This window comes from Chlorocebus sabaeus, chromosome 16 (assembly GCF_047675955.1).
Source record: "Chlorocebus sabaeus isolate Y175 chromosome 16, mChlSab1.0.hap1, whole genome shotgun sequence".
Classification (NCBI taxonomy): Eukaryota; Metazoa; Chordata; class Mammalia; order Primates; family Cercopithecidae; genus Chlorocebus; species Chlorocebus sabaeus.
The window spans coordinates 80,198,444-80,212,453 of NC_132919.1; the positions used below are offsets into that span (position 1 = coordinate 80,198,444).

Below are 14,010 nucleotides of genomic sequence, written 5' to 3' on the forward strand. Positions count from 1 at the left end.
TGTCTCTACTAAAAAGACAAAAATTAGCCTGGAGTGGCAGTGCACATCTGTAGTCCCAGCTACTCAGGAGGCTGAGACAGGAGAATTGCCTGAACCCAGGAGGCAGAAGCTGCAGTGAGCCAAGATCTCCACTGCACTCCATCCAGCCTGGGTGACAGAGTGAGATTCTGTCTCAAAAAAAGAAAAAAAAGAAAAGAAAAAGAAAAAAAAGTTACCATATGATCCAGCAATCCCACTTCTAGTTATATAAGCAAAAGAACTCAAGGCAGGGTCTGGAAGAGACACCTGCACACCCAGGCTTACAGCAGCATCATTCATAAGAGCAAGGATGGAGAAGGACCCGAGTCCACAGATGGAGAAATGAAAAAGCAACACGTGCTCCACACATGCAATGATTTATTATTCAGCCTTAAACAGAAGCAATTCTTTCTCATTTATTATTTTTTCAAGATAAGGTCTCACTGTGTTGCCCAGACTGCTCTCAAACTCCCAGCCTCAAGCAATCCTCCCGCCTCAGCCTCTGAAAACACTGGGATTACAGGGGTGAGCCGTGGTACCTGGCCTGAAATTCTGACACGGGCTGCAACAGAGATCAACCTAGAGGACACTACGCTAAGTGAAATAAGCCAGGCGGAAAACGACAAGTCCTATATGATGGCATTCACAGCAAGTCCCTACAGCAGTCAAGTCCACAGAGACAGAAAAGCAGAACGGGGCTTACTAGGAGACAGGGGAGAGAGAATTAATGGATGCAGAGTTTGGTTTTCCAAGATGAAATTCTAGAGGTCTGTTTAACAACAATGTAAATATATTTAACATTACTGATATATATGCTTAAAAATGGTTAAGATGGTAAATTTTATTTTACATGCTTTTTTACCTTAATTTTTTTTTTAAATGCTGCCACCAAAGACCTGCTTCACCCCAGGTGCTAGAAGTGTAACTATTTCTTCAATGTAGATTCAGTAAGTTTTAGAAACACACCTGAGTGACCTGAGAATTATGCCAAGGTCACTAGTGTATTCTTCAAACACTATTCAACTGAGAGACAAAGTTTAGCCCTTTTATAAACTACGTGATCTTAGGCTTATTACTAAAGTTATTAATGCTTCATCTGTCGTCTTTCCAGGTTTTTTTCTTTTTGAGATGGAGTTTCGCTCTTGTCACCCAGGCTAGAGTGCAATGGCACGATCTCGGCTCACTGCAACCTCCACCTCCTGGGTTCAAGTGATTCTCCCGCCTCAGCCTCCCAAGTAGCTGGGATTATAGGCGCTCATCATCACACCCAGCTAATGTTTGTATTTCTAGTAGAGACGGGTTTCGCCATGTTGGCCAGGCTGGTCTCGAACTCCTGACCTCAGGCGATCCACCCACCACGGCCTCCTAAATTGCTGGGATTACAGGCGTGAGCCACTGTGCGCAGCCGTCTTTTCAAGTTCTAAAAGCAACAAGTCATTCCCTTAGCAAGATGTGATTCTGGCTAATGGTTAAGAGAAGAAATGTTGGCTGGGTGCAGGGGCTGATACCTGTAATCCCAGCACTTTGGGAGGCCGAGGCAGAGGATCACCTCAGGTCGGGAGTTCAAGACCAGCCTGACCAACATGGAAAAACCCTGTCTCTACTAAAAATACAAAATTTGCCAGGCGTGGTGGCAGCAGCTCACTCACACCTATAATCCCAGCACTCTGGAAGGCCAAGGCGGGACGATGACTTGAGGCCAGGAGTTTAAGATCACCCTGGACAACACAGTGAGACACTGCCTCAATTAAAAAAAATAAAAAGGCCGGGTGTGGTGGCTCAGGCCTGTACATGCATGTCTAATCCCAGCTACTCAGCAAGTTGGGGCAGGAGAATCGCTTGAACCGGGGAGGCAGAGGCTGCAGTGAGCTGGGATCGCACCCATTCAGCATGGGAGACAGCAAGACTGTCTTAAAAAAAAAAAAAAAAAAAGAATTAAGAATTAAGACAAACACAGTCAGTCACCAGCACAGTTAACTATGCAGTCTCTGAGTTTTAACCATGGAAAGAAAAAAAAGAACAACAGATTTTTCAGAATCAAGAGAAGAGGCAGAGGAGGAGAGTTAAGGCCTTTCCTGCAATGAAAAGTAATCAGAGGTAACAGCCCAACTTCAGGAGTTAGAGAGGACTTTTAAACCCCTGCCAAAGAGATTCTCCCATAGCACCTGACCCCCACCTCCTGCGGCTGAAGAGGGAGAGAGGGTCTCCCCACAGAAAGACCAGAGTTACTTTCAGAGCCTCCTATGTTCCAGACCCCAAGGGCTGGTACTAAAATATTACAAAGGACAGTCCTTGTTACAGAAAAATGTAAGATACAATAAATCTTTCTAAGTTTCTCTTCAAAGGGTTTATTTAGCCTGCTAACTTCCTTATCCTTTGTTCTCAAACTCAACTTTCTTGTTCTTCCTTGCCCCCGGTTACTGTAAACAGCCTACCTGCTTCCCGTCAGCTCTAATCAACAACTCACACCTGTTCCCTCGGTTGCCTGTATCCAGTGTTTCCCGGAACTGCACGTCTCACATGCTCCACTTCTGTACCTCATACCCCTCCCCTTCTATATTGAGAAAAACATGTACAAGTAGCCAATCGGGTCAGCTCAGATTGTGCCGTCAGACCCCAGCCCATGGGGGAGTGACGCAGAGACAGGGACTGCGTTCAGGAGAAAACCCCCAGTCTCCTTGTTCTCTGTGCTCTTGCCATCTTGACTGATGCAAGTGGCACCCTTCTGCAGAGGGAAACTGCCTTGCTGAGAGAATTAAACTTTTGCCTGAGTGCTGGTTTTACTTCGCAGCACCGAGCATTTACTCCTGGAACGTTCTATATCCAACAAAAAGAAGAAATGCCCAAGTCTGCCCAGGATGTCAGCGTCTGCATCTCTAAGGGTCCCTGGCTGCTGGACTTCTCTATAACAGCAACGAAAACTGCAGCAATAGGTTGCGTAGGACACAAAACAGGCTCCTACTAAACCAGCTGAGGAAAACTTGAGGTACACCTCAGTCCTTGTGGTGGAGAAAAACTCTCTCCTCTAATCATGGTCTCTCTCTGCTCTCTCTCAGTTATCAACACAGAAGACTTCTGTGACCAAAGCAGAAACCACACAGCAAACCCCAGCTGGGTATCCTCTGACTCAGTTGACACCATCTACCTGGAGACGTATGAGATCCTCCAGGTTGAGGGCTCAGTCCCCAAGACTGTCTGCACCACACACCAGTCGCAAGTCAGAACCTTCAAAACTTCTGACTGACCAGCTTCAAGTTGGGGTTCCCGTGACCCCTTCTTTGGGTTCAATTTGCTGACACAGCTCACCGAACTCAGGGAAACACTTCCTCATGTTTACCAGTTCATAACAAAGAATATTACAAAGCACACAGATGGACAGATGCACAGGGCAAGGTATTGGGGGAAGGGCGCAGAGCTTCCACGAAGCTCGCGGAACCCTGTCTCCCTGGCATTTTATGGAAGCTTCGTGACATCAGCATTCCTTCCCCAGGGGCAGAGGGTGCGGCCTTCTCTGGGGAGGGTCTTAAGACCCACAATTAGAAAGGGTGGGGGCGTGGTGGTTAATGCCTATAATCCTAGCATTCTGGGAGGCCGAGGCAGGCAAATAACTTCAAGTCAGGAGTTCGAGACCAGCCTGGCCAACGTAGTGAAACCCCATCTCTACTAAAAATACAAAACAAACAAACAAACAAAACAACCTAGCCAGGTGTGGTGGCAGGCACCCGTAATCCCAGCTACTTGGAAGGCTGAGGCACGAGAATCACTTGAACCCATGAGGTGGAGGTTGCAGTGAGCCGAGATGGAGCCACTGCACTCCAGCTTGGGAGAGATTCTGTGAAAGAAAAAAAGAGAAGGAAGGAAAGAAGAAAGGAAAGAAAGAAAGAGAAAGGTGGGGTGGCGGTGGGGAGACAGGACACGTTAGGGTGAACAGGGGTAGAAGGAGGTCAGAGGCCTCCCCTGAGAGCCAATATTGAAACAAAAAGACTAACCAGGGCTATGGGAGTTACCAGCCAGGATGAAAACCAAAATATGTAATTACACCACACCTCCACAGGCCCAGACTCTCCCAACAGAGCCTGCTGCAAAAGACAAGAAACTAATCAAAGACACTGACTGGGGAAAGGGGTGTCTGAACACTGGCGTAAGCAGGCAGCACTGAAGACAGCGGAATACCTGGGAACACCCTGTCCACCCTGCAGACCCAGCAAGCTCACTGGCTGGGCCGGGCCCAAGTTACCCAGGTTCTATTCAGCTTCGTAATATGAGAGAGCCGTGTTTTTAAGTGATGAGTGGAGCTTTCTCCACACACTCTTACATTTCTACAACCACTGGATACTTCAAGTATCGTTCTTGAAACATTGCTATTTGTTCCCATGACCAGTGAACGTTTTTGGCAGTAGACTCTCGGCTGTGTGTGGTATGTCTGAATCCAAGTCCTGAGCTGTGATCTCACAGCACCACTATGAGGACCATGACAAGCTGCCTTCTCCACTCTGGGCTGCTTCCCTCGGGTCCAGGGGCCTCCTAGAGTAGAACAGCCAGCCCATCTCTGGAAAGAACAAACCTGGGTGTACAACGGATGCAGGACCTATGTCGTGGAGCAGGGTGGAGGAACGCTGCCCCCCCAAGACTGAAAGAGCAGGGATCCCCAAGGCGGCTTCCCTGAACTACCAGCTTCCTGTTCCTGCCAAGTGGCAGAAGGTGTATCTGGAAGAGGCGTCCTGCTCAGAGCCCACAGGCTCCTTATTCAATGCCACAGTCACGCTGCAGAGAACCATGCCACAAGCCCAGATCCAGACACACTGCAACGCAGGCTTCCTTCCCCACCACTCAGGGAAGCAAAGTACTACAATAAAAAGGAACAAGGGCAAGTCTGCTGCTGCTCTTCACTGGTGTGTGTGTGTGTGTGTGTGTGTTTTGAGGCAGAATCTCGCTCTGTCACCCGGCTGCAGTGCAGTGGCAAGATCTTGGCTCACTGCAACCTCCGACTCCCTGGTTCAATAATTCTCCTGCCTCAGCCTCCCGAGTAGCTGGGATTACAGGCACGCACCACCATGCCCAGCTAATTTTTGTATTTTCAGCAGAGATGGGGTTTCACCATGTGGGCCAGGATGGTCTCGATCTCCTGACCTCGTGGTCTGCCCAAAGTGCTGGGATTAGAGGCGTGAGCCACCGCGCCCGGCCTGCTCTCCACTGTTAAACTGTTAGCTCCCAGACGCAGAGCAGCAGATGAGCCTAAGTGCAGAGACAAACTGTTTGAATGCGCCATCAAAAAGACAGTGTGGCCCTACCGTATCCATTTCACATTAGGGCCTATCTACTCACATAATCTGGAAACGGGAGCACACCACACACGCACGTGTGAGAACTGACTGCATGCTGAGCTCAGGGACAGCCCGCCCCAGACACGGCCGAGCCAGCAGACGCACAGGACCGGGCATGTGTGTGACGTGCTAAACCATGACAATGGTATACTTTTCTGGAATTTAGAAGTTTTAGATGTTTCTTAACTTTTTTTTTTTTTGGGAGATGGAGTCTTGCTCTGTCGCCCAGGATGGCGTGCAGTGGCGCAATCTCGGCTCACTGCAACCTCGGCCTCCCGGGTTTAAGTGATTCTCGTGCCTCAACCCCCCCCCAGTAATTTGGATTACAGGCACGCGTCACCACGCCTGGCTAACTTTTTGTATTTGCAGTAGAGACGGGGCTTCACCGTGTTGCCCAGGCTGGTCTCGAACTCCTGAGCTCAGGCAATCTGCCCACCTCAGCCTCCCAAAGTGCTGGGATTACAGGCGTGAGTCACCGTATGGGCCGTCACATTCATTTTTACAAGAAATGTTGAATTTACTGTAAACACTTCATTAATTAGGAAGCAGTTGCTAATACGCTGTTGTGGTGTTATGAGACACAGACAGGCTTTCACCAGCAGTTCCTGGCTCCTAACACCCAGACCCTGCTACAGTCTTTTGTTATAATGTGGGCTGTGTTAGGCCTCAGGAACGAGAGTCTCTCTCCTGCCCTCCTTTCGCCTGCTCAAGCAGAACTCAAATCTTCTCCACCTGACTGCAGGTCTGAAGACCCTCCGTAGAGAGGGTCCCACCCTACACACTGGGAGAAGGAATGCAGACACTATGAAGCTTCCTTAAAAATCCAAGAGGTAGCCTGTAATCCCAGCACTTTGGGAGGCCGAGGCGGGCAGATCACAAGGTCAGGAGATCAAGACCATTCTGGCCAACACAGTGAAACCCCATCTCTACCAAAAATACAAAAAAAAAATAGCCGGGTGTGGTGGCGGGTGCCTGTAGTCCCAGCTACCCAGGAAGCTGAGGCAGGAGAAAGGCCTGAACCCTGGAGGCGGAGTTTGCAGTGAGACGAGATCGCACCACTGCACTCCAGCCTGGGCGACAGAACAAGACGTCAAAAAAAAAAAAAGAAAGAAAAAAAGAAGAAAAATATCTCTCTCTCTCTCTCCAAAAGGTATTTTTTGTAACACATGGAAAAAGAGAGAAAAAAATCAAAGAAAAATGAATTTTGAAGTAAAAAAATAAAACACATAAAAATCCAAGAGGTCAGCTGAGCATACGGAAGGTCCTGGAGGGCGGCCGCCCAGGGCAGGCTTGGAAACTCCACGGCCCGTTCCCCCACACCCTGTCCTGCACTTGCCCTCATCTGTATTCTTGGCAGTGTCCTTCACAGTGGTCCGCAGCCCCGGGCAGCGGTGGCCCGTCAGGAACCAGGCTGCGCAGCAGGAAGTGAGCAGCAGGCAACCAAGCGTCCCCGCTGAGCTCTGCCCATCAGATCAGCAGCAGCGTTTCTGTCTGGAGGTTAAAGGCCCAGACTCAAGAACGGTGGGGCTGGGGCAGTCTTGGGGACCGAGCCCTCGGCCTGTGGGATCTCACTCTGTCTCTAGGTAGATGGTGTCAGAACTGAAAGGACACCAGCTGGTGTCCACTGCATGGTGTGTGGGGAAAAATCCCCCAGAGTCAGTCACAGAAGTCTTCTTCTGTGCTGACAACTGTCATGGTGTTAAGAGCGGAGAGGAAACATGGTTGGGGGTTTTCCCACACAGCTGCTAATGATTCAACTTGGACACCAATGCCTGCAACTCTTCTGTAAGCTTCTGGGTCAATTTAGTAAAAAAGTATCCTGAGATTTGCAAGTCAAGCTGTTTTAAAATGTTTTGCAACTACTTATCTGCATAAAGCAGAACTGTCCCAATTTACTGTTCCAAGTGAAACAAAGTAACTATAAATTAGATGCATGAAAAGCCACCAACTTCAACTGTAACACTCGCTAATTCCACTGACTTCCTCTGAGAGTAATGCGGGTGCTACTCCTGATGATGATGGTGGCATCACACACTCCACAGCACCTAACGTGTGTGCAGGCATTGATCTGTGTGTCTGATGCACTCCGACTCGTTTTCACAATAGCTCCATGAGGCAGTCATTGTTATCAACCTTATTTCACATATAAAGAAAGTGAGGTGGCTGGGCGCAGAGGCTCACACCCGTTATCCCAGCACTCTGGGAGGCCAAGGTGCACAGATCATGAGGTCAGGAGTTTAAGACCAGCCTGGCCAACATGGGGAAACCCTATCTCTACTAAAAACACAAAAATTAGCCGGGCGTGGTGGCGGGTGCCTGAGACAGGAAAGTCGCTTGAACCCGGGAAGCGGAGGTTGCAATGAGCCGAGATCACGCCACTGCACTCCAGCCTGGGCGACACAGCGAGACTCTGTCTCAGAAAGGGGGGGTGGTGAAAGAGGCCCAAGGAGGCTGAGAAATTTGCCCAAGGTTGCACAGCAACCTGGTAAAGGGCATAACCAGGACTCAAATGTACACAGTGTGGATGCAGCCTGAGGAAATGCACCCTGACTTACAAAATAAACTCTCAGACATAGAGCACCACTTACTGTTTTACATCCCAGGGTTACAGGTGAGATTTTATTTGAAAAGAGGTTTCTGCTGCCAAAAATCCCTGATGTGACAGGCAAAAGGCACGAGAAGTTCACGCTGATCTAGAATTCACTAGAGAAATCAGGCCAGTGAACAAACCTGCTCAGCACACTCCTGGATCCCTCAGCACCTGTAGAAGCTCAACAGAAGAAAGAGGACAGCTCCCTCCAAGTTGGCGAGGGGCCATGAACCCTACCCACTTCTCGGAAACAGCCATCCCCTCCCTGCTCCACCTGCAAGGTTAAATTTAGACTCTGAGGGTTGGAAAGGGGAGAAACTAGGAAATGTCCGTTAATTCTTACCTTGTTTCTCTTTTTCTTTCAGTGGGTCAGTGTTATAGACTCGGAATCCATTTTCCATCCCACACGCAAAGCATCCTAAAGCAGAAGTGTAAGACAGACATTAATCCCCAGGTCTGGAGAAATGGCAACTACTATGAGCTCCTGTAGATGCTGAAACCACACAGGCACCACAGGTGCTAAGTCACAACTCCTTTCCTTGCAGAAATGTTACTAAGTGACAAGCACATTCATGAGGGACATTTTGTTTGTCCTTTAGCAAAGGAGTCTTGGAGTTGCTCACACAGCTTCCCCACTGCAGGGTCCTTCTGTGGCATCCCTGTGGCCCAGGCTTGGAGGGCAAAGAGTGACAAACGCAAAGGAAACCTCTAGAGGAAAACCACCCAGCAGGCAATCCCGCCCACTGTGGACACCGGGTGAGGGGAGGGCAGGGTGCTGGGAGACAAGAGGTAGTCCTAGATCCAGGAACCGGGAAGGTGAGGCAAGGATGCTCTTTCCCATTTACAGGGTGGTCTCCCGTGACTTTGCTCCCACCTATAAATCATCCTCACTCCTTAAAACCCTGTCAGAGTCTCAATGAGTTACCCAGGTCACTCATCCTGGTCACTGTCTCCAAGCCACACACCAGCCACACAAATGAACGGCACCGTTAGAAACTGAACAAAGTGCTTAAGTGCGAAGATGACAGTGTGTTAATGCTTGTGTATGACCCAAGGACTGCATCCGTCTCCTGAAACACCATGTCCAACTGTTGGCTCTACAAAGCTGTGGCGGGAAACAGAAAAAAACAAACCGCCCAATTATTTTTCACATGAAATGTCGTGAAGTCTGGTTCCTTGCAATGACTGCACAAGTGGGTGTGAAAGACCAATGCAAGGCCTCTTAAAATTCCCATTCGAGGCCGGGCGCAGCGGCTCACGCCTGCAATCCCAGCTCAAAAAAACAAAACAAAACAAAACAGGCCAGGCATGGCGGCTCACGCCTGTAATCCCAGTACTTTGGGAGGCCAAGGTGGGCAGATCACCTGAGGTCAGGAGTTCAAGACCACCCTGGCCAACATGGTGAAACCCACTAAAAACACAAAAATCAGCCAGGCATGGTGGCATGTGCCTGTAATCCCAGCACTTTGGGAGGCCAAGGCAGGTGGATCACCTGAGGTCAGGAGTTCGAGACCAGCCTGACCAACGTGATGAAACCCCATCTCGGCCGGGCGCAGTGGCTCACGCCTGTAATCCCAGCACTTTGGGAGGCCGAGGCGGGTGGATCACCTGAGGTCAGGAGTTCGAGACCAGCCTGACCAACATGGAGAAACCTCGTCTCTACTAAAAATACAAAATTTAGCTGGGCGTGGTGGCGCATGCCTATAATTCCAGCTACTAGGGAGGCTGAGGCAGGAGAATTGCTTGAGCCTGGGAGGCGGAGGTTGTGGTGAGCCGAGATCGTGCCATTGCACTCCAGCCTGGGCAACAAGAGTGAAACTCCACCTCAAAAAAAAAAAAAAAAAAAGAAACCCCATCTCTACTAAAAATACCAAAAAACGGCCGGGCGCGGTGGCTCAAGCCTGTAATCCCAGCACTTTGGGAGGCCGAGACGGGTGGATCACGAGGTCAGGAGATCAAGACCATCCTGGCTAACACGGTGAAACCCCGTCTCTACTAAAAAATACAAAAATCTAGCCGGGCGAGGTGGCGGGCGCCTGTAGTCCCAGCTACTCGGGAGTCTTGAGGCAGGAGAATGGCGTGAACCCGTGAGGCGGAGCTTGCAGTGAGCTGAGATCCAGCCACTGCACTCCAGCCTGGGCGACAGAGCGAGACTCCGCCTCAAAAAAAAAAAAACAAAAAAAAACCAAAAAAAAAACAAAAAAGTAGCCAGTCTTGGTGGTGGGTGCCTGTAATCCCAGCTACTCGGGAGGCTGAGACAGGAGAATCGCTTGAACCTGGGAGGGGGAGGTTGCAGTGAGCTGACATCACGCCATTGCACTCCAACCTGGGCAACACAGCAAGACTCTGTCTCAAAAAAAAACAAAAATAGAAATACCCAAACCACCTCCTAGAAAGCCACAGGAAAAAGGCAAAGTCCTCAATAGAAAAATGGGCAAAAGACTCAGACATGTCACAAGAGGATATCCAAATGGTCAAGAAACACAAAGTCAGGAAAATGCAAATAAACAACACAGAGAGATTTACACAGCCACCAAAATGACCAAAAATAAGAGAAAACACCAAATGTGAGCTGGGTGTAGAGCCTTGGGAACTCTCAGACCTGCCATTTGAGGGCAAAGTGGTACAACCACTTTGGAAAACTATTTGTACTATCTACTATACTGTCAATTCTACTCCCAGGTATATAGGAGTATATGCCTTGTGGAAATGTGAACATATGCTCTCTGAAAGACATGTTCTAGAATAATCGTTATTCTTACTATTCATATTATGCTTATGATAGCCAAAAACTGGAAAGTACCCAAATGCCCAACTATGGTAGAATGGATATATGAATTGTTATATGTCTGCACAAAGGAATACTGCACATCAAGAATGATCTGGTTGGGCATGGTGGCTCACATCTGTAATCCCAGCACCTTCAGCGGCCGAGGTGGGCGGATCACGGGGTCAGGAGTTCGTGACCAGCCTGGCTAACACAGTGAAACCCTGTCTCTACTCAAAAACAAAAATTAGCTGGGAACGGTGGCGGGCGCCTGTAATCCCAGCTACTTGGGAGCCTGAGGCAGGAGAATCACTTGATCCCAGGAGGCGGAGGTTGCGGTGAGCAGAGATTATGCCACAGCGCTCCAGACTGGGTGGGAACAAGACTCTGCCTCGGAAAAGAAAAAAAAATATATCTACAACTATACTCAATAATACAAAAGAAAAAAAAAAGATCTACAACTATATTCAACAATACGGAAAAAAAAAAAAATTACAAACATGATGTTGAGTAAGAAAGCTACAAACGGCCGGGCACGGTGGCTCATGCATGTAATCCCAGCACTTTGGGAGGCTGAGGCGGGCGGATCACCTGAGGTCAGGAGTTCCGAGACCAGCCTCAACATGGAGAAACCCCATCTCTACTAAAAATACAAAATTAGCCAGGCGTGGTGGTGCATGCCTGTAATCCCAGCTACTTGGGAGGCTGAGGCAGGAGAATTGCTTGAACCTGGGAGGCAGAGTTTGCTGTGAGCCTAGATCGAGCCATTGCACTCCAGTCTCGGCAACAAGAGTGAAACTCCGTCTCAAAAAAAAAAAAAAAAAAAACTAGAAACAAAAAAAAGTACAAAAATAAAGTACAGAAGTAGGCAAAACTAATCTATGACGTCACAAGTCAGGTAGGGAGCATTTATTGGAATCAAGGGTGGCCAGGTATATTCAATTTCTTAATTGTTAGTGACAGGTGTGTTCAGTTTGGAAAATTCATCACTTGAACACTTATGATCTATCCACCCTTCTACAGGTATAGCACACTTCAGTAAAAAGAAGGCATTACAAACACCAGAGGGTTGGAAACCACCCTCTGAGGAAGCTGGGCATCTCCCTTGCCATCTCAGCAAAACTTTCTTCCCAGAGAAACCCCAGCACACAACCCTGGAGAAGCTGGCAGCGCCCAGGAAGCCTGATTGGCCCCAGGGCATCAGAATCACTGAGGGAGTTCTTTTAAGTACGTGTAATCCAGCTGGGTGCGGTGGCTCACGCCTGTAATCCCAGCACTTTGGGAGGCCCAGGCGGGGGGGGATCATCTGAGGTCAGGAGTTGGAGACCAGCCTGGCCAACGCGGTGAAACCCCGTCTCTATTAAAAATACAAAAATTAGCCAGGCGTGGTGGTGGGTGCCTGTAATCCCAGCTAATCCGGAGCCTGAGGCAGGAGAATCGCTTGAACCCGGGAGGAGGTTGCAGTGAGTCCAGAACGCACCAGCCTGGGCGACAGAGTTAGACTCCGCCTCAAAATAAAACAAATAAATAAATAAAATTGTCTTCACAAATACGGGATCATACAGCACCTGCTTGGATTCTCTTCAAAGACAAAACTTCCAAAACCAACACGTAAAACCTCGCAGAAGTCTGTCTCGGAATAACGGTCATTCCTTTTCTTCCCCATCATGACCTTTGGGAAGCGCGCCCTTCAAATGGGAGGTGGGGGGGCAACCATCCGAATCCAGGTCCCGCCCGCCTCCCGCGGGAACCCGGCCGCGCCGCTCTGAAGCACCTGCGGGGAAGGAGGTCACCTTCCCTGGGCGCTTTAAATCATCCAGTGCTGACACCTGGATTCCGACATGGGAAAAGCAGTAGGATTTCCCTCGGGCCTCCCTTAAGTCATTTTATTCCACCAAACACGAGGACAAATCCCGGGGAGTGGGGGTGGGAGAGTGACAGCTTCCGACGGAAACCGACGGGAGGTGGGACCCGCACCCCACCCGCGCCACTCGCCACCAGAGGCGTCGGGGGCGCCGACTCCGCGGTTTCCGTGAACCCAAGCGGATTCAGCTCAGCCACGGGCTACCCGCTAAACACCCTGAAAGGAGCAGGGGGCAAAACGGGCTTCCGGGCAGCGCGTCAATCACGCTGTGCGGAAAATCCCGATAACCCGCGAGCCCGCAGGGAGCCAGAGGACCCGAGTGGGCGTGGCGCGCGGGGAGGGGCGGCCGCGGTTCTGCGCCGTCTCCCACCAACCTCGACCTCGGCCCGGGACCGCCGGCTGGGAGCGGCCACACCCGGGCGTGAGCGGGGGACGAAAGGCCGGGAGGGTGGGAGCCGGTTCGGGCCTGGTCCGGACCCCGGCTGAGGCTGGGAGCGGCGGCGAGGGCCGGAGCCGGGGGCTTCGGCGGGGAGCTCGGGCGGGGCTGGGGTCCCGGGTGGGAAAGCCTGGCCGGAAAGGGGCGCCCGGGAGAGGCCGGAGAGTCGGGGACCCCGGGCTGCGGGAAGGCCCGGGCAGGCAGGGCGACAGGGCCGCGCCTCGCGCCTCCTCACCGTGGTCCTGGTTGAAGCCGGCGTAGAGCAGCCCGTTGCCGTGAGGGTTACACGGCAGGAGGTTCATGGCTCCGCGATGCTGGGCCGCCGCTCCTCAGCGCCGCATGCCGCTCGCGGGGGTCGGCGGTCTGGTCCCCTCTGGCCGGCGCTGAGGCCGCCGCGGCCGGAAGTGCCGGGCGTGCGTGCGTGCGTGCTGGACGTGCGTGCGTGCTGGATGTGCGTGCGTCCTGGATGTGCGTGCGTGCTGGACGTCCGTGCGTGTACGCGCGTCCCCCAGGGAGCCTGTGGAGCGCCGAGCGCATCTAACCGAAGCGAGGCGAGGCAAGGCCGGGCGGGGAGGGGCGAGGCGGGGAGGGGCGGGGAGAGGCGAGGCGAGGCGGGGCGGGGAGAGGCGAGGCGAGGCGGGGAGGGGCGGGGCGCGGAGGGGCGGGGCGAGGCCGGGAGGGGCGGGGCGAGGCAGGAGGGGCGGGACGAGGAGGGGCGAGGAGGGCGGGGAGGGTCGAGGAGGGGCGGGGCGAGGCCGGGAGGGACGGGGCGGGGCGAGGAGGGGCGAGGCGGGGCGGGGCGGGAGGGGAGGGACGAGGAGGGGCGAGGCGGGAGGGGCGGGACAAGGAGGGCGGGGCGGGAGGGACAAGGAGGGCGGGGCGGGAGGGGAGGGTCGAGGAGGGGTGGGAGGGGAGGGACTGAGGAGGGGCGAGGCGGGAGGGGCGGGAGCATCGAGCACGTTCGAGGGAGGGTCTGGCCTTGTCATGCGCGGGGTCGCCGTGGGACGGAGG

The 14,010-nt window shown here is 51.8% G+C and overlaps 1 protein-coding gene across 1 annotated transcript in view; it reads right to left on the minus strand.

Annotated features, from left to right (window-relative positions):
* WDR45B (WD repeat domain 45B) overlaps positions 1-13,440 on the minus strand; it is a 32,200-nt gene extending 18,760 nt beyond the window's left edge. The window contains exons 1-2 of the mRNA XM_008013379.3: positions 13,235-13,440; positions 8,276-8,350 (exon numbers count right to left, since the gene is read on the minus strand). Of these exons, the coding sequence (XP_008011570.1) occupies positions 8,276-8,350; positions 13,235-13,301 (142 nt within the window). The 5' untranslated portion in view covers positions 13,302-13,440. The remainder of the gene's footprint in view (positions 1-8,275; positions 8,351-13,234) is intronic.
* Positions 13,441-14,010: the final 570 nt, after the last annotated feature.